The 17,902-nt window shown below is 41.1% G+C and overlaps 4 protein-coding genes across 5 annotated transcripts; 3 read left to right on the top strand and 1 right to left on the bottom strand.

Annotated features, from left to right (window-relative positions):
* LOC110435706 (kafirin PSKR2-like) lies at nucleotides 1,823-2,678 on the top strand. The gene has a single exon (XM_021461651.1). It carries the CDS (start codon nucleotides 1,876-1,878, stop codon nucleotides 2,584-2,586), a length of 711 nt encoding a protein of 236 aa, XP_021317326.1. The 5' UTR covers nucleotides 1,823-1,875; the 3' UTR covers nucleotides 2,587-2,678.
* LOC8066721 (kafirin PSKR2-like) lies at nucleotides 5,258-6,120 on the top strand. Its single transcript, XM_002451068.2, has one exon. The coding sequence runs from the start codon at nucleotides 5,342-5,344 to the stop codon at nucleotides 6,026-6,028; it is 687 nt and encodes a 228-aa protein (XP_002451113.1). The 5' UTR covers nucleotides 5,258-5,341; the 3' UTR covers nucleotides 6,029-6,120.
* LOC8074400 (serine--tRNA ligase, chloroplastic/mitochondrial) lies at nucleotides 7,096-11,594 on the bottom strand. 2 transcript variants are annotated; one of them, XM_002449796.2, is made up of 10 exons: nucleotides 11,334-11,594; nucleotides 11,085-11,263; nucleotides 10,085-10,178; nucleotides 9,858-10,006; nucleotides 9,690-9,782; nucleotides 8,943-9,122; nucleotides 8,241-8,407; nucleotides 7,902-8,036; nucleotides 7,707-7,800; nucleotides 7,096-7,622 (listed from the first exon to the last, which is right to left on the bottom strand). In XM_002449796.2, the coding sequence occupies exons 1-10, from the start codon at nucleotides 11,500-11,502 to the stop codon at nucleotides 7,338-7,340; spliced, it is 1,545 nt and encodes a 514-aa protein (XP_002449841.1). In that variant the 5' UTR covers nucleotides 11,503-11,594; the 3' UTR covers nucleotides 7,096-7,337. The 2 variants fall into 2 exon arrangements, with proteins under 2 accessions (XP_002449841.1, XP_021317886.1); XM_021462211.1 differs by lacking the exon at nucleotides 11,334-11,594 and having other exon boundaries at nucleotides 10,085-10,185; nucleotides 11,085-11,214.
* Nucleotides 13,001-17,194, top strand: LOC8066720 (SEC12-like protein 2). The gene is made up of 10 exons (XM_002451067.2): nucleotides 13,001-13,467; nucleotides 13,557-13,651; nucleotides 14,285-14,435; nucleotides 15,604-15,695; nucleotides 15,782-15,881; nucleotides 15,963-16,038; nucleotides 16,137-16,257; nucleotides 16,360-16,476; nucleotides 16,559-16,626; nucleotides 16,715-17,194. The coding sequence occupies exons 1-10, from the start codon at nucleotides 13,180-13,182 to the stop codon at nucleotides 16,813-16,815; spliced, it is 1,209 nt and encodes a 402-aa protein (XP_002451112.1). The 5' UTR covers nucleotides 13,001-13,179; the 3' UTR covers nucleotides 16,816-17,194.

The raw sequence follows: 17,902 nt of genomic DNA, 5'->3' as shown, positions 1-17,902 counted from the left end.
GGCTTTCATGAAATTCACCCTAGAAAATACAGAATATGCGAAACTCGTGGAAATTGTCAGTTAAAACCCTAGACTGGTGTGTTTTCATGTTTTCTTTTGGGTTTAAAGTTCTAATGAAAGTTGACGTTAACCACCATCAACAGTGTTGAATGTGAAAACGTTCATGTTCTAAAATGTTAAAACTAAACAAATGAACAAGTTTACCTACAAGATAATTTACTAGGGGTAGTTTGTAACACTATCATCAATGTAACCTTAACTCGCATGTCATATAAAAGTTGAAAAAATATCTTATCATATTTATGTGAGCACCCATAGAGCAAATTATTGTAGTATCATGAAATATATACCTTTATAAATGAACAAGGAATAGTAAATCAAGCCATGAAGATTTTATTGGTCTCACTCTAATTTTGTGTCAATAGAAGTTATTATTTTTAAATGTCTTCAGCCATTTTAGATTTCCTTAGCCTAAACTTATTGTCTAGTCCTAGCGATTACGGTTATTATCCCAATGTTCCCCAAATTCTTTCGGACGAGATTCTACTCATGTGAAACAAAATCTAAAATATATTTGAGTCAACTCCAAGGAATTAATTATGTGTACCAATGTGCTCATTGTTCTAGTGAAAACGAATATGAAGGAGTGTGTTTTCATGAAACTTCCAAGTCCAGATGTTATAGTGTTTCTCCTAAAAAATCAACACAACACCCATCTCAGTCTCCTTTATCTTGAGTTTTTGTAGCATAGCTGAGCAAGGTTTATGTCAATGGCCATGTTGTTTTTATTCTTGAATGGATCTATGCCTTTGAGCACAAAGAGATATTTGTTTCGAATAGCTACGAGGTTGGCTATTATCCTCTTCACCTGTATATTGAAGGCAGATTCATATCATAGGTGGTGGAAGGAACAAAAGCCGCATCAAATTTATCATTCTCCTTACTATATGGAAATAATTTAAGTTTGACTTTAGTGAAAATTAGATGCACATCTATTTGAGTCAAGAGGTAGAGTTCAACATATACCCCCTCCGCTCCAATTTATTACTTGCTCTAGCTTTTCCCTAAGGTAAACTTACCTAGCTTTGACATATTTCATAGAAATTTACCAAAAACCTTGAACATCAAGTTTGTTTCATTGAATTCTTCATTGTATATGTCTTGATAGTGCATTTTTGTTGTTAAAACAAATTTAAAACTATTTCAAAGTTAGACAAGCTTGCTTTTACACAAAAATAAACTAAATTGTTCTCTAGAACAAAGGGAGTGTGTGGCAGTGGCCAAGATAGTAATGAGCATGCAAATTTTTTACATTCTTTGCATGTGCATGCATTTTGGACGTACTGAGACTTCAATGAGCCATGGCCTTGCAACATTAATGTTCATTCGCTGTTGGACAACTTCTCACATAATTACAACGTATACTTCAACCATAACTATGATGCTACAACAAAGTCTATTGATAAAGGCTTCGATTCACATGAGCAAGTCATAACTTTACATACTTATCATGTTTATAAAGTCTAACAAATATGATGTGGCTAAGGCTTTGTCATGCTTAAAAGTGAAGTCATCATGTATGTCATTCCTCGTGTATCTAGAGAACTCCTATAGAAAAGGGCACTTTTTCACAGCACATAGTCGACACTATCTTGCCAACACATACCATATAATCCAACAAAATAGATAACTAAGCACCGAAGTTGACTAGGTGCCATGTCATCTGAAGCTAATCCGCTTTTTAGTAAACTCTGAGATCTGAATAGATATGCATGAACTCTCACTTATATAAATAGGACCAAATCAATATCTAATCCACAACCCATATCATTGAGAGCAATCAGAAACAAGCCAAGTGAAACGCACTAGCAAATAATGGCTGCCAAGATATTTGCCCTCCTTGCACTCCTTGCTCTCTTAGTGAGTGCTACAACTGCGTTCATCATTCCGCAGTGCTCACCGATTACTGCTACGGGGTATGAACACCCAGTTGTGCAGGCCTATCGGCTACAACAGGTGCTCGCGGCGAGCATCTTACAACAACCAATTGCCCAATTGCAACAGCAATCCTCGGCTCACCTACTAGAACAGACCATTGTAGCGCAACGACAACAACGACAGTTCCTACCAGTGCTCAGTCAACTAGCTATTCCGAACCCTACCGCCTACTTGCAGCTGCAACAACTACTTCCTACAAACCCATTGGCTGCGTCGAATGCCATTGCATACCTACCACAACAACAACAGTTACAACAGATCCTGCCAGCGCTCAGTCAACTAGTCGTGGCAAACCCTGCCGCCTACTTACAACAGCAACAGCTACTTCCATTCAACCAACTAGCTGTGCCGAACACCGCTGCATACCTGCAACAGCCACAACCGCTTCCATTTGCCCAGTCGGCTGTTGCAACCGCTGCCACCTACCACCAGCAACAGCAGCTGCTACCGGTTAACCCATTGGCACTGGCTAACCCATTGGCTGCCGCCTTCCTGCAGCAACAACAATTGCTGCCATTCAACCAGATGTCTTTTAAGAACCCTTCCTTGTTGTGGCAGCAACCCATCGTTGGAGGTGCCATCTTCTAGAATACAAAAGAGTTGTACTTGATAACAATGTTCTTGTATCAGCGTGTGCAACTTCTCACAAATAATCAATACATTGATTGAGATTTATCTGAGTCTATTCCGTAATTTTCTTCTTTGTATATAATCAATTAAAAAATGAACCATAATTACAGCCAAATGCTTGATTAATACGTAGACAATACGACATTACATTGTCAATATCAAGATGTGCCAGCCAACCCCCTTGAATTTTCTCATTTGGTACTGTGTGTGGGTGTTTGTGAGATATATAGATGTGACTGTATGTGCGTGGAGTTGAGTACTTGCGTGGAGTTGAGTACTTGCGTGGAGTTGAGTACTTGCATCTACAATATCTTGTTTTAAGAAAGTCATGGCCACATATGCTTTGACGAATATCTTTGAAGTCAGATACATGTACACAAAGGAAAACATAATAGAAATTCATGAGTAAACGTATATATGCGTGCAAAGTTGATATGCAAAGTCACACCTCTTAATTATTGTTTCTAGTAAATATTTGGTGCATATGTTTTTATCTTGGAGCAAAATTATGCAAGACTCCATAATATTGTAGAAAAATAAGGAAATAATTGGAGCCCACGAACTTGACAAGGCCAAGGGCATTAAATCAACTAGACCCTATCATTAACAATTAACAACAAAGTATAATACTTGATGCCAAAAAAAATTATCATGAACGTGAAGTTTAATATCCCAAGAATATGCCAGAGACAATTTTACAGAGGGACATCAAACCTACGTCAAATTGACTGCTCAACATTGTAGCTCACATTTTTGCTAGGTAGCATTATGAAAGATAGGATCTTTTCTGATGGACACCGTACCTAGTAAAATATGATTTAGAGTGGAGCTATCAAAACCCAAAAGTAATGTCCCGAGATTAAAGTACCAACCATCCACCGTCATTCTGCTGTTCTGCAGAGAGAACCCACATAGAGTGCCATTATGACACCTAGATTAGTTCAATGGATTGCAGTTTGCATCTATGTGTTGAATGTGAAAACGTTCATGTTCTAAAATGTTAAAACTAAACAAATGAACAAGTTTATTACCTACAAGATAGTTTACTAGAGGTAGTTTGTAACACTGTCATCAATGTAACCTTAACTCGCATGTCATATAAAAGTTGAAAAGATATCTTATCATATCTATGTGAGCACCCATAAAGCAAATTATTGTAGAAACATGAAATACATTCCTTTATAAATGAACAAGGAATAGTAAATCAAGCCATGAAGATTTTATTGGTCTCACTCTAATTTTGTGTCAATAGAAGTTATTATTTTTAAATGTCTTCAGCCATTTTAGATTTCCTTAGCCTAAACTTGTTGTCTAGTCCTAGCGATTACGGTTATTATCCCAATGTTCCCCAAATTCTTTCGGACGAGATTCTACTCATGTGAAACAAAATCTAAAATATATTTGAGTCAACTCCAAGGAATTAATTATGTGTACCAATGTGCTCATTGTTCTAGTGAAAACGAATATGAAGGAGTGTGTTTTCATGAAACTTCCAAGTCCAGATGTTATAGTGTTTCTCCTAAAAAATCAACACAACACCCATCTCAGTCTCCTTTATCTTGAGTTTTTGTAGCATAGCTGAGCAAGGTTTATGTCAATGGCCATGTTGTTTTTATTCTTGAATGGATCTATGCCTTTGAGCACAAAGAGATATTTGTTTCGAATAGCTACGAGGTTGGCTATTATCCTCTTCACCTGTATATTGAAGGCAGATTCATATCATAGGTGGTGGAAGGAACAAAAGCCGCATCAAATTTATCATTCTCCTTACTATATGGAAATAATTTAAGTTTGACTTTAGTGAAAATTAGATGCACATCTATTTGAGTCAAGAGGTAGAGTTCAACATATACCTCCTCCGCTCCAATTTATTACTTGCTCTATCTTTTCCCTAAGGTAATCTTACCTAACTTTGACATATTTCATAGAAATTTACCAAAAACCTTGAACATCACTTTGTTTCGTTGCATATGTCATTATGTCTTGATAGTGCATTTTTGTTGTTAAAACTAATGTAAAACTTTTTCAAAGTTAGACAAGCTTGCTTTTACACAAAAATAAACTAAATTGTGCTCCAGAACAAAGGGAGTATGTGGTAGTGGCCAAGATAGTAATGAGCATGCGCATGCCAATTTTTTAGATTCTTTGCATGCGCATGCATTTTAGACATACTGAGACTTCAATGAGTCGTGGCCTTGCAGCATTATTGATCATTCGCTGGTTGATAACTTCTCACATAATTACATTGTATACTTCAACCATAAGGACGATGCTACAACAAACTCTGTTGATAAAGGCTTCGATTCACATGAGCAAATCATAATTTTACATACTCATCATGTTTATAAAGTCTAACAAATATGATGTGGCTAAGGCTTTGTCATGCATAAAGGTGAAGTTATCATGTATGCCATTCCTCGTGTATCTAGAGAACTCCTATAGAAAAGGGCACTTTTTCCTAGCACATAATCGACACTATCTTGCCAACACATACCATATAATCCAACAAAATAGATAACTAAGCACCGAAGTTGACTAGGTGCCATGTCATCTCATGCTCATCTATTTTTTAGTAAACTCCGAGATCTGAATAGATATGCATGAACTCTCACTTGTATAAATTGGCCCAAATCGATAGCTAATCCACCACCCATATCATTGAGAGCAATTAGAAAGTTGCCAAGTGAAACGCACTAGCAACATCTTAGAAACAATGGCTGCCAAGATATTTGCCCTCCTTGCACTCCTTGCTCTCACGGTGAGTGCTACAAGTGCGTTCATCATTCCGCAGTGCTCACCAGTTACTGCTGTTGGGTATGAACACCCAGTTGTGCAGGCCTATCGGCTACAACAAGTGCTCGCGGCGAGCATCTTACAACAATCAATTGCCCAATTGCAACAGCAATCCTCGGCTCACCTACTAGTACAGACCATTGTAGCGCAACTACAACAACAACAGTTCCTACCAGCGCTCAGTCAACTAGCTATTCCAAACCCTGCCACCTACTTGCAGCTGCAACAGCTACTTCCTACAAACCCACTGGCTGCGGTGAATGCCATTGCATACCTACAACAACAACAACAGTTACAACAGTCCGTGGTGAACCCTATCGCCTACTTTCAACAGCAACAGCTACTTCCATTCAACCAACTAGCTGTGTCGAACGCCGCTGCATACCTACAACAGCCACAGTCACTTCCATTTGCTCAGTCGGCTGTTGCAACCGCTGCCACCTACCACCAGCAACAACAGCTGCTACAGGTTAACCCATTGGCACTGGCTAACCCATTGGCGGCCACCTTCCTACAGCAACAACAATTGCTGCCATTCAACCAGATGTCTTTCATGAACCCTTCCTTGTTGTGGCAGCAACCCATCATTGGAGGTGCCATCTTCTAGAATACAGAAGAGTTGTACTTGATAATAATGTTCTTGTATCAGTGTGTGCAACTTCCCAAAAATAATCAATACATTGATTGAGGTTTATCTGAGTCTATTTTGTAATTTTCTTCTTTGCATATAATCAATTAAAAAATGAACCATAACTACATCCAAATACTTGATTAATACGTAGATAATACCACATTACATTGTCAATATCAAGATGTGCCAGCCGACCTCTTGAATGTTCTCATTTTGTTCCGTGGGTGGGCGTTTGTAAGATATATAGATGTGACTGTATGTGCGTGAAGTTGAGTACTTGCATCTATAGTATCTTGTTTTAAGAAAGTCATGGTTACCATATGCTTTGTCCAGCACCTATGGCGCGCAAGAGCACCTCGCCTCGTCGGCCCCTACCATGGCTAGGACGGGCTCGCATAGCGCTCTGCTCCGGGGATGGTTTTAAAGCACCCAAACCGTTCTAGCATGGATTTGTCGTCCATGTCGTCCCCCCCCCCCCCCCCCTAATCTTCCCTACCGCGTCGATTTGTTGAGGAACTGTGTCGGCCGGATCTGCGTTGAAGCTGCTGCTGCCTTTCCCGATGTTCAAGTCCGAGAGCACACTTCCTTCATCCTTGGCACAACAGTGCACCCTGTGGCCCTCCTCAACGCTGCCTCCCTAGCGAGCACCGCCGTGACCCTACTACCGAACTTTGACCACAAGCACTTCAAGCCACCACTGCGAAGCCAGCAGCTGCGGCCACAAACTCTGCCACTTGTGTGTTCTGGTAGGCCCGAGTAGAGCACGGCAGCGGGTGGCCAGCACGCTTCCGCATCAGAGCCCAAACTGACAGCCTCCTGCACGCACAGGAGGAGAGACGAGAGCTTAGGAGTGAGATAGAGAGATGGAGCCTTGCAAAGTGGGCAACAGGCCCGAGTCTCCAGAGTCTTGTCTTCATAGTGGCATGTCCACGTCAGCTCACGACGCGCACGTGGCATGGTTTGGATCATTGGTGCGAAAGATAGATTGTTTCAGGTCCCAGATGATATCTTTTTTAGTTCGAGGACCTAGATGGGAGTTCATCGAAAGTTTAAGGACCTATAGTGCAATTTACTCAAAGCTAAATCATGCACATGAGTTTGTAGTGCTATGCAGATTACAGTAGTTGGCCAATATAATGTGCACCAGCAGATTAGAGTGCTATTCAAAAACAGGGGGGGGGGATAAGACTAGTTATGAAACAGGAGCCCCAATCACAAAACTCAGTAGTGTATATTTGTAGACAGCTCTAAGTCCACAAGCACAACCGTGGGTGACTGTAGAGGGTCACTCGAATTTTGGGGAGATCACCTCAAGTCCACCCATATAGGGTCTTAGTGGCTCTGGAACCACAATCGACCCATCGTCCTGCTGAAAATTCTCTAGAATGCAGACTATCAGACGAGGCACCGCCACTGCTGTTGCGTTGAGCGTGTGAACAAACTGTGTAGGGCCTGAGCCAGCTCCCTTCCCTTTCTTGGTGTTCGTTGACGGAGGCTCCGAGGGTGATGGACGGTAACGGATGCCAAGTCGCCTACTTTGGTAGTCTGTACAATTTGATGCACTGGAGATCTGCAAAGTTTGATCAGGAATCATCAGCATGATTCAAGGAAATGTTGAGAAGACGTATACAAGCTTGGTAAACTTGCCCCTTACCTCACCGTATCGCTCTAGGCCTGGCATCCATGCCTCGATGTCAAATTTTCGGTAGGCTGGTGCGCCCAGATCCCCGGTTGCCATATCCAGAGTTCTATAAAAGGGGAACGTTGGCACTGGCATTAGTACAGCTGTGGCATGGAATTTCGTCTCAAAAATGGGCATGGCACAGAAATTAAAAGGAATAGGAAGCACTTGAAATGGAGTCCGAGTGATGCATAAAGATCCTCTTCGATTGTAATAAGTTCTTCATGCAATTTGTCACTTTCATCTGGCCGACAGAATATGAACATTTCAACCTTGCTAAATTGATGTACCCGATAGAGGCCCCTGTTCATAATAAAATGATAAATTTAGCAACTTAACAAACACACTGTAAAATTAATCGCAATGCAGAGGATGTGAAAATTTGCTTTTATCACAGTTTTGAAGCATCCGAAAAATAGAAGCAAATATACACTCGTACAATGGTAAATCTTCATCATAAATCAATAAGCAAAACAGTAACCTAAGGTAAAAGGAGAACAGACCAACCTAGTGGCAGCACCTGCTGCACCAGCTTCCGTGCGAAAACAGTGTGAATATGCTACATATTTTAAAGGCAAAGCAGATTCAGCAAGTATTGAGTCCATGTGGATGCCTCCAACAGGAATTTCAGCAGTGCCTATGAGACACTGATCACTGTCCTCAATTGAGTAGACCTGCAGAGCAAAGTGCAAGCAATCATGTTAGTACACGTCAAACAATAACACCTAAAAATGTATCTGGAACCTAGAAGGAACTGAAATGGTTAAATGGAACAGCATATAATACCACAGCAACGTATCACGGGCAATCAAATATTTTAGTCAGGCAAGGTTGAAATTTTTGGGTCGCATGTGGTCAAATTTTCTAAAATTTGGGTATGATATCTTTTTGGATTATATGAATATATTTATCTCAAATGGTAATTTCATTTTCATAATAATATAACTTCACCGTCATTTTTAATACATATATTAAAATAGAAATAGTGGCTAGCATTATGTTTCAACGACTCCATCAATGCCCAAAACAGAAACTATGTTGTGATTCCAGGGTCTAATCCAAAATACCAAATAGCTGATAATGCAAACATAATGTAAGAATAAAAACAAGTCACTAGACCAAAGAATGTGTTAAAATGGCTATTATCATGTATTTTATGATACAAAATAACTAAATGTTAAATACCATCCTTACCAGGAGAGTTCATACCTGAGTGTTTTGAGCCCTTGGCTGGAAGCCACATTTCTCAACAACAGATGATCTTACAATCTCTGGAGTTATGAGTGGTGTGAAACCCTTCTTGGAGACCTCTGAAATAGCCCAATTCACTAGGGCCATCTCCAACAAAACAGCTTCATTCTTTAAGTAGTAGAACTTCGAACCACTGACCTGTGCAACACAGTACAAACATTTATTACAAATACTAAATAACAAATCTACTTATATAGAAACTTAAAAGCAAAAAATCGATACATGAGGGAAACCCCCACGGCATTGCATTAAGAACAAACATAGGTGTAAAAACACCCCAAAGGTCGGCTGCCTTGGACATGCCACTGAGCGCCCAGGACACATGTCTGTGGCCATTTTGTATCTCACTGAAAACGACTCAAATGGTTACACATATAGCTCAGGAACACAGCCAACAAAGGGTATTTCTAACCCAAGCCTGTTTAAATTCACTCCCACAGGGGAGTCACACCCAGGTTACTAAGGTTATTGTGCCACTAGACTACAGACCCTTTCACTAAGACAAGGCAAATTTACTTAGATAAGTTTTCAGAGAATTTTAGATCTATTTAATTGACGTCATCCATGGTCGAGTTTTTTATTTACTTGACATCATGCAGTTTGAATTTTTAGGTGTATCCGAAATATCTTACTGAACAACTTGCTGCAGTGTGTTGCCAAACATAAAATGTATATAGTGTTAGTGAAAGTTGTCGCAATTAATACCTCGGCTGCTGCATCAAAGTCAAACAAATCAAGTTCCTTCCCCAGCTGAAGATGATCTTTGATTGTAAAATTAAAGCTCCTCTGACTGCCTACCTACACAGTTCAATCAAAATAAATTATCAAATGTACAAAGTAGAAAGGCAGCAGGAAGTATAAAACAACACTTACCTCTTTCCTGAGGACAGAGCTTTCCTCACCCCCAACAGGAACATCGGGATGGGTAGTGTTAGGAATACTTTGAGCTTCAAGTTGAAGCTTATCTGTCAGCTGAACAAGATCCTCCTCAAGTGCTATAAGCCCCTCTTTCAGGTTCTTACCTGTAGTAACTCAAAATGGTTAAAACAAATATAGTGGTAAATCCTTATCTCCATGCTTGAATAAACTACTCATTCTACCTTCTTCGACAAGGGCTTGGCGTACAGATGGGTCTAGTTTCCCTTTCATCTTGTTAGCAACTGCATTTCTTTCAGCTCGGAGCCGTTCAACCTCCTGCCATCTGTCATAATTAGGAATTGTTGCCATCGTTCTGTTACCACCATATTACATTCTGGAACTGAATAAATTGTGTTCATCAAGTGCATATATAGACAGCTACTGTATCTAACTATCGCACATGTCTTAAGCAGTTTAGAATGAACCATTTAAAGGGGCAGGTGTGCACCACATGAACAAGAATCATAAGGATCATAAAAAATTTGCAACTTAGCTTTGTTATCATGAATGATAAATTGCTAAGAGCACAGTCTGAAAACAGTTAAAGGCCAACCAAAACCAACTAAAGATTGAAAGAATATATACACGTTCACTGCAATTCAATAGTTGCCGAATGTAATGCAGAACAAGGTATATCTGAAAGAGAGCTCCATAAAAAGTACAGGGTCTGTATGAATTCGTAGATTTGACTTTCATGGGCAATTGATTTCTTCAAATGTACTGTAAGTCATTTTTTGTGAACATTGGATCTGCATGCAACTCAGGTGTTGTATGATTGAATGGAAATTCAATGGACAAAAGAACCTGAATCATATTACAAATATCCTATCCTGAATTCCTGATCCATGTTCAGCCTTTTGAGTTCTGTTTCAAACTTCTGTTGCCAAGACAAATACAGGAGACGCAACAGCCACGCCAACTAGATACTTAATGAAATAAAACCGTGCCAGTTCATCAGTCATATTATAGGACATCTAAAACTACAGTTCAAATATAAGCTCAGAGGAAAATCCTAGCAAAGAGCAACCATCTAGTACATACCCCTGGGCCGCACAAGTCAAAATCCACGCACTAGAACCTGACCCTATACAGCGCAAGCTTATCATCAACGAATCTAGCGCAGCACAGTCAGACAGCAAAAACAGCTTCAACAAAAAGCTCCGGCATTGGCAAGCCCCAGACCTTCTGCAGTGCGAGGTATTGGTCGTAGAGCTCGAGGACGAGGTCCAGATTGGCGGTGGAGTTCCGGCTCCGGATATTGTCGGCCACGGCGTCCCTGTTATCCCGGATCCATTTGAAATCAATCGCCGCCTTCCACTGCGGCCTCACCGCAGCAGCAGCACCTCCCGCGCCACCGCCGCCTGAAAGGAAAAACGGAAGCTTAGATAACTGTACGTCGTTGAGATGAAGAGTGAAGGTTAAATCTATTACCTTTGGTGTCGGGTTCGACGGCGGTGGCGGCGGCGGCGGCGGCGGAGGCAGAGGAGAGGAGGCGGGGAGCGGGGCGGCGAAGGAGGGAGCGGGTGAGAGTCCGAAACGGCGAGAAGGATGCGGTGCTGGTAGCAGCGGAGGAGGAGATGAAGCGGCCGCAGGTCAGCATCTCGCCGGTGAGGGGGGGTGTGGAGGTGGTGGCCGGCGGGCGGCCGTTGCGGCGGATAAGAGAAGGGTGAGGTTTTGTTTGGGGGCGGCCGGGCCGTATGGACTTTTGCGATTGCAACAGTGAATGTCAACCGTCCGATCTGACTAGTTGGATGAAATTAACGTCAAACTATTGTCGTGCAAAATAAATTTTCAAAGCAAGAACTTTTTCACGCACAAATCATGTACACATGCACTTTCTTACGTTTATAAGTATTTATTACTAGTAAATATGTATGTACATTGTAATAAATCCATATACCCTTTTTTAATGCCGTCAAAAGCATTGGCATATCATGAAGGCTCAAAGTACTAGTGAGAATGAAAAAAAAACTGTTTACCGAGCGCACGCGCTGCCCACGATCATGCCACTTGGTTCAAGCTTGTTCGTTTGTTTGAAAAGTCATTACTGAAAGTGTTGTTCGCTGATTTATTATAAGAGAAAAATACTGCTGAATGGCTGGCAGATTCAGCAGATAAGCTCAAGCAAACAGAGTGGCACAAGTGCATTTTGCGAATAAAAACGAGTTTGAAAAATTCTCCACACATTAATTTAGATAGAGGTCTCATACGTAGAAGCCTTGGCCCTTTCAGTTTCCTAAAAAAAAAAAGATGTACTCATACATTTACCATACAAATACATCTATTATAAGCCTAATGATAAACATATGGTCCATGTCCTAGTGTCCCTACAAAGGATGAGGAGGGACTCTATGATAACGGTGGAGGTAGAGGTCAAGAAAAGAGGAAATGCCCAACATAATAGACAACAGACGAGGACCAACAACGTGACTAGGAGCCCGACCATGCAAATAGGTAAAAACGAGGTGAACATCTCCACGACAAAAGAAAGATGTCTTCACCGATCACCATAGACACAATGCGGCAACCATCAACTATAGACATTTATGAGGATAAGCTGGGATTAGTCAATCAATATCACTTGCGCCCCTGGACTTAGGATGGCAATGGGAGCGGTGGCTATGGCGGTCCCCATTTTGTGGAGGTGTGTGGGAGCAAGAGTGGCAATGGTGCAAGAGCACCTACAGGGTGCAGAAGTGGTAGGCAAGACAAGGCTAAAATGTGTCAACTTGTAAAATCTCTCATCTTTGTGCAGTCAAATTTCAACAATTTATGCTTCTTGCCGTAGCATAAGAAAAAAAGTTATATTTTATGAAAAAATAAATGAGAGAGAGATTAAACATTGATGAAGTAACATGAATGTGTGGTGCACTACTTAATAATAAAATAGGTGATTTATAGAGAATCTGTACACCTCACCAGTATACATGACAGGTTGATGATCCTAGTACATTATAATTTTTTTTTATTACAACAAAACTCGATTATACGAATCATACCGTCCCTTCTTACATTTTTTTTTATAGTTTTGACCAAAAGATCCTCGATTATACGGCCCAACTTTGAAGCGAAGAAAACCCATCTCTTCTCGAGGTCAAGTGGTCAACCCACCCAAACGGAACTTTACACAGCCGCGTTAATATTCCCGTCACCAGCCACGCTCTCCCCTCCACCGTCCGCCGCGCGTCCCCACCGGCGGCCACCGCGACTGCGACCGCCACCGGCCCACCTCCCCTCCGGCACCCGGGCGCTCCTCACCCCCACCTTTCTCCGCGCGATGGCGACTCGCGGCGGCGGCGGTAGCCAGTCCTACGGCTTCCCGATCTACTGCGCCGCCTGGCTCCCGCTCGCCCACATCCTCAAGCCCGACCCTCCCGCCGCCGAGGCGGACGCGGACGCGGACGCGGATGCTGCCTCCTCCTCCCCCTCCTCTCCCCCGCCCCCTATGGCTGTCCTCGGGGGCGGCGGCGGGGAGGGCCGGAGCGGGGTGCCGAACAAGCTCGTGGTGGCGGCCCTCGCCGCCGGGGAAGAGGCCGCCGCGCCGGCCGCCCTTTCCCCCGAGACGGTGAGCGATCCGTCCTCCCAGATCCCGCTCCGATCTAGGGTGGGGCTCAGTGTCTCGTGCTGATTTCGGCATTCCGTGGTGGTGGGCAGGTGCTTGAGGTGAAGACCCAAGAGGAGGTGCCGTACAGAATGGCTGTACACCCGCGCGGCGATGGCGTGTTCTGCGCTTTCCCCAACGGCTGCAGGTATGCACCCTCACCCCCTCGGATCATATCCTTTGGGTTTGTACCCTGCGCTGCGTGCTAATGTATTGGTTGGTTCTGTATTCTGATATGCACAAATGATCCGAATGTCATTTGTCGCCTCCATTCATTGTCTAGTCTAGATAATGGGTGGTATTCAATATAAACTACTCCATCTGCGAAGATAACATCTAATGTGGAATCTTGCTAGTAACAAGTGACATGACCTGAAGCGAAGGTATTTGTGAATTGTCTTGTATATAGTAGCCGAAGCCATGATATTCAAGAAGATAGCTTATCTACTGTTGATACTTGCTAGTAAAAGGTGGTATTTTGGGCGTGCTTGATTATTTTCTGTTTCCTTAGTAGGAGTAATTAAATCCCTTACAATCTGGTTTTTGTGGTCTAACATGAAGTATACTTTGAGATTTCTTAGTTGTTACTTGTTAGTATAGATGTGTTTCTGGTTCAGAAAGTATCAGCTACAAAATGTACCTTATATGCTTTGCCATCATCTTATATTCTACAACAAGATAATGCTGCATTGTTTTGTATTCCTGTGAACAATAAATAATTGAACTTGGCTGAAAAGTTTGTTTTTTTTCATAATTTTTAACTACGAAAACACTCATGTAGGTTGTACCGATGGGAATCACAGGAAGGAGAGGGACCACAGAACCTGGCCTTGGAGCCAGACCAGGAAGCTTTAGCGGAGCTGAAAGATGTTGGTTTGCAGTTGGCCGTATCCTTCAGTGGAGAAGGTTCAATACTTGCCATTGGTGGTGAGGTAAGTTAACATATGGCGTACTTTTCCATTGCATTTTACTTTTTGTAACTCTCGGTAGGTTTAGTATTTACCTTCTTTTTATTTCCTTTCCTATTTGACATTTTCCATAGGGAAAACTATAGGCACTTCGAGTACCTAGTTTGGAATGCATTTAAGTAACTTTCAACTTTATTTGTTCTTCTGAGTCTGACATCATAAATGGAAAAAAATGCCTTAGAAAGATATGTTAGCTTAGTAATTTCTAGGTGTACTAAAAATATTATCTTTCATTGCTTCATGCAGAAAAATTGTATAGACTATGGTCATCATAAGCAACATTTGTTAGTACCGACTAATGTAGCCAAACAATTTGCTCATTTTGTCAACTTAATAATCATTTGCTACAATATTATGTATGGGGGATTCTGATACTGAGTACCTAAGGTTGGTGTATATTGTTTATGTTGGGCAAAGGGATTCTTGTTTCATGGTCGACATGGTACAGAAATCTTTGGCTAGAAAGTACAGCCAGTGTAGTTTTGAATGAAATTATTTTTTACTTTATGTCTTTACATATGGAGATATCAAACAACATTAAGTAGTTCTTTTTCCCCCTTGAATTACGTGCGAGAGCTGCATGCCATTTCATTAAGAAGAATAAAATGACACAAGGGAGGGAAGTAAGAAACCCCCTCCCAGGCATCCCCACGGGGTTTAGAAAAAACAACACTCTAGAAAATATACTGGGGAAACACGACCAGCCGCCTCAGACAACCAAGGACATAGGGATCTAGGACCAGCTATCCACATTAAGTAGTTCTTGAGATGCACTTTTTATGATATGTTCTTGTTTTATACATGTTTGTGCCATCACCTTAATTTACCGTTAAAACCAAAGATGTGCTTATCAGTTTCAATAGGTTTTATCCATTGTTGACTTCTTAATAGTCATTTCCTTCTGGCAGAACAGTCTTTGAGCACTTATATTTATTCTTGCTTTACATTATAATAAAAAGACAAATCTGGTTTGCCTCCATTTAAGTAGATAACTTTTCAGTATGGTCTTGCATTTGTGCTTTGAGGTTTTGTCATGGTTCATATGTGATTTTCCTGGTTCTCTTGGTCTTTCTGTTATGGCACTGAAATCTTATGGTTATTGACATGTTCATTTCTTTCTTTCCTTTTGTAGGATGGGCATTTAAGAGTCTTCAAGTGGCCTGCTATGGGGTCTGTTCTCACAGAAACTGATACTAAAACATCGATTAAGGATCTTACCATCAGGTAAATAAATGATCACTAAACTCTTCCCACTTGAATATTGTTTGCACGATACTGATGGGTTCCTCTGCTTTGGTCCATGCTTTCAGTTCCGATGAGAAGTTTCTTGCTGTGAATAGGAGCAGCGGGCCATGTAGAGTTTGGGATCTGCAGTCATCTGAAGTTGTAGCCAGTCTGTCAAGAGAAGCAGTGAGTTCCTTTCTTGGACGAAATGCATTATTTTAATGATTTTGTCTTGTTTCAAGAGAGTTTTGATCTGTACATTTTCAGGGGGAAATATTTGGATTCTGCAGATTCTGTAATAAGACTGACAACAGTCATGTCCTATTTATAACAGTGATGCAAGGTTGGCATTAAGATGAACTTGAGTACTTGACCTAGTTACAAATTGAACTAGACAGCAAGCTTAAGGTCTGACAATACCTGAATAATATTGCTTTTTAGGTGATTATGGAAAAATAGTATCTTGGAATACTACCTCATGGACGAGAATCGGTTCAAAGAAAATAACTCGTGAGGCCATTTCAGCTTTTGCTGTGTCACCCAACGGCGCTCTTCTTGGAATGTGAGATTGGAAAGATCCCCTTGGTCTTATTTCTTAATAATCTTGTAGAGATACCATTGCTTATTTTCTTGAAAATTTTATTTGTCTGCCTTCGGTTTCTAGTGGAACAATTGAAGGAAGCATCATCATACTGAGCTCAAAAGACATGCGGACACTTGTAACAGTTAAAAAGGCTCATCTTGGTATTGTTACTACACTGGCCTTCTCCCAGGATTCAAGGTTATTATCTTGAACTTCGAGTTGACGAATCTAAAGAAAAAAAAATGCAATTTCTCAATGTAGTTGCTTTATATCATTTCAGAACATTGCTGTCAACTTCCTTTGACTCTTCTGCAAGGGTGACATCTGTTGGGTCCCCGAAGAGTAATGGTATGTTGCATCTTTAATTCATAGATTTGTTTTTTCCAGCCACTAACCGCAAGCCCTATACTAAAAATGGATGGTTGTGTCATGACAGGAACAAGCATATGGCCCATGCTACTAGTTATTATTCTTGCAATTTTGGTGTACTACTGTATGCAGCACAAAGAAGACATCTTGGCAATGTTGCCGCGTTGAGATAGATTTATGTTCAGCCCTGACTGATCAACTCTACTGCAATTTTGCTTCAGAGATTGAAAAATTTTTGGACTTCTAGGTCGACTTCATTATTTTCTCAAGGACAACTATACAGCAAAAGGCATTGAGCCCTGTCATGTCTGTAGTAAAAAGGGTATGTTGTCAAAGTTTTGTAAGTTGATGGCCGCAAGTGATAGTCATCTGTAACAATGTTTCTTCATGCTGCACTTATGAATTGCAAGGAGATTGTCTCAAGAGTCCAATATAGAGAGTTCAGAAACAATTTATTTTGTATGCGAAAACAATTCAATATGTATGTGTATTAAATCTGTACAAAAAATATTTGAAAAATGCAGATATCTTTTGTGTTGTGAGTTGTGACACTATGCTCGGTTTGTGTCGCTTTCTTGTTCTACGATGATATGTTTGCTGAACTCAAAGGTGTCACCTTTGTTCGCTACCCCTACGCTCAGACAGACGATACATTTGAATGATCTGAAGCAGTGAGACCAAAAGGTTGCTTCAAGAACGGACATCTCAAAAGGGTCAAGATGTGCGGTGTGCCGGTGTGCATGACCTTATCCTGATATGAACCTAGGCCAGTTTAGTTTCCACCGAAATTTAAAAAGTTTTCAAGATTTTTCATCACATCGAATTTTGCGGTACATGCATGAAGCATTAAATATAGATGAAAACAAAAATTAATTACACAGTTTGCTTTTAAATCACGAGATGAATCTTTTGAGCCTAGTTAGTCTATAATTGAATAATATTTGTCAAATAAAAACGAAAATACTACAGTACCGAAATCTTTTCGGAACTAAACAAGGCCCTACAAGAATCGTCAGAGGTATACCAAAAAAAAAGAGAATGTCATTTCTGCACCCCCGACGCCAAAAAGTTCAAGGTGATTACTCTATCCTGGAAGCTTCACACACAGACAGCAGCAGAGGCACACTGCAGTATCCACATCGCATTTGATGACCAACAACGACCTGCAACAACCGCCCGGTCCAAACAATTGATGTCACACTGCCTTGAGAGGCGACCGGGCAGAACTGCCAACCCTGCCTACTTTAACCTCACA

This window comes from Sorghum bicolor, chromosome 5 (assembly GCF_000003195.3).
Source record: "Sorghum bicolor cultivar BTx623 chromosome 5, Sorghum_bicolor_NCBIv3, whole genome shotgun sequence".
In the NCBI taxonomy this organism is placed as follows: Eukaryota; Viridiplantae; Streptophyta; class Magnoliopsida; order Poales; family Poaceae; genus Sorghum; species Sorghum bicolor.
The sequence above is the reverse complement of the archived record's forward strand: the minus strand, read 5'-3'. Positions and strand labels throughout refer to the sequence as shown.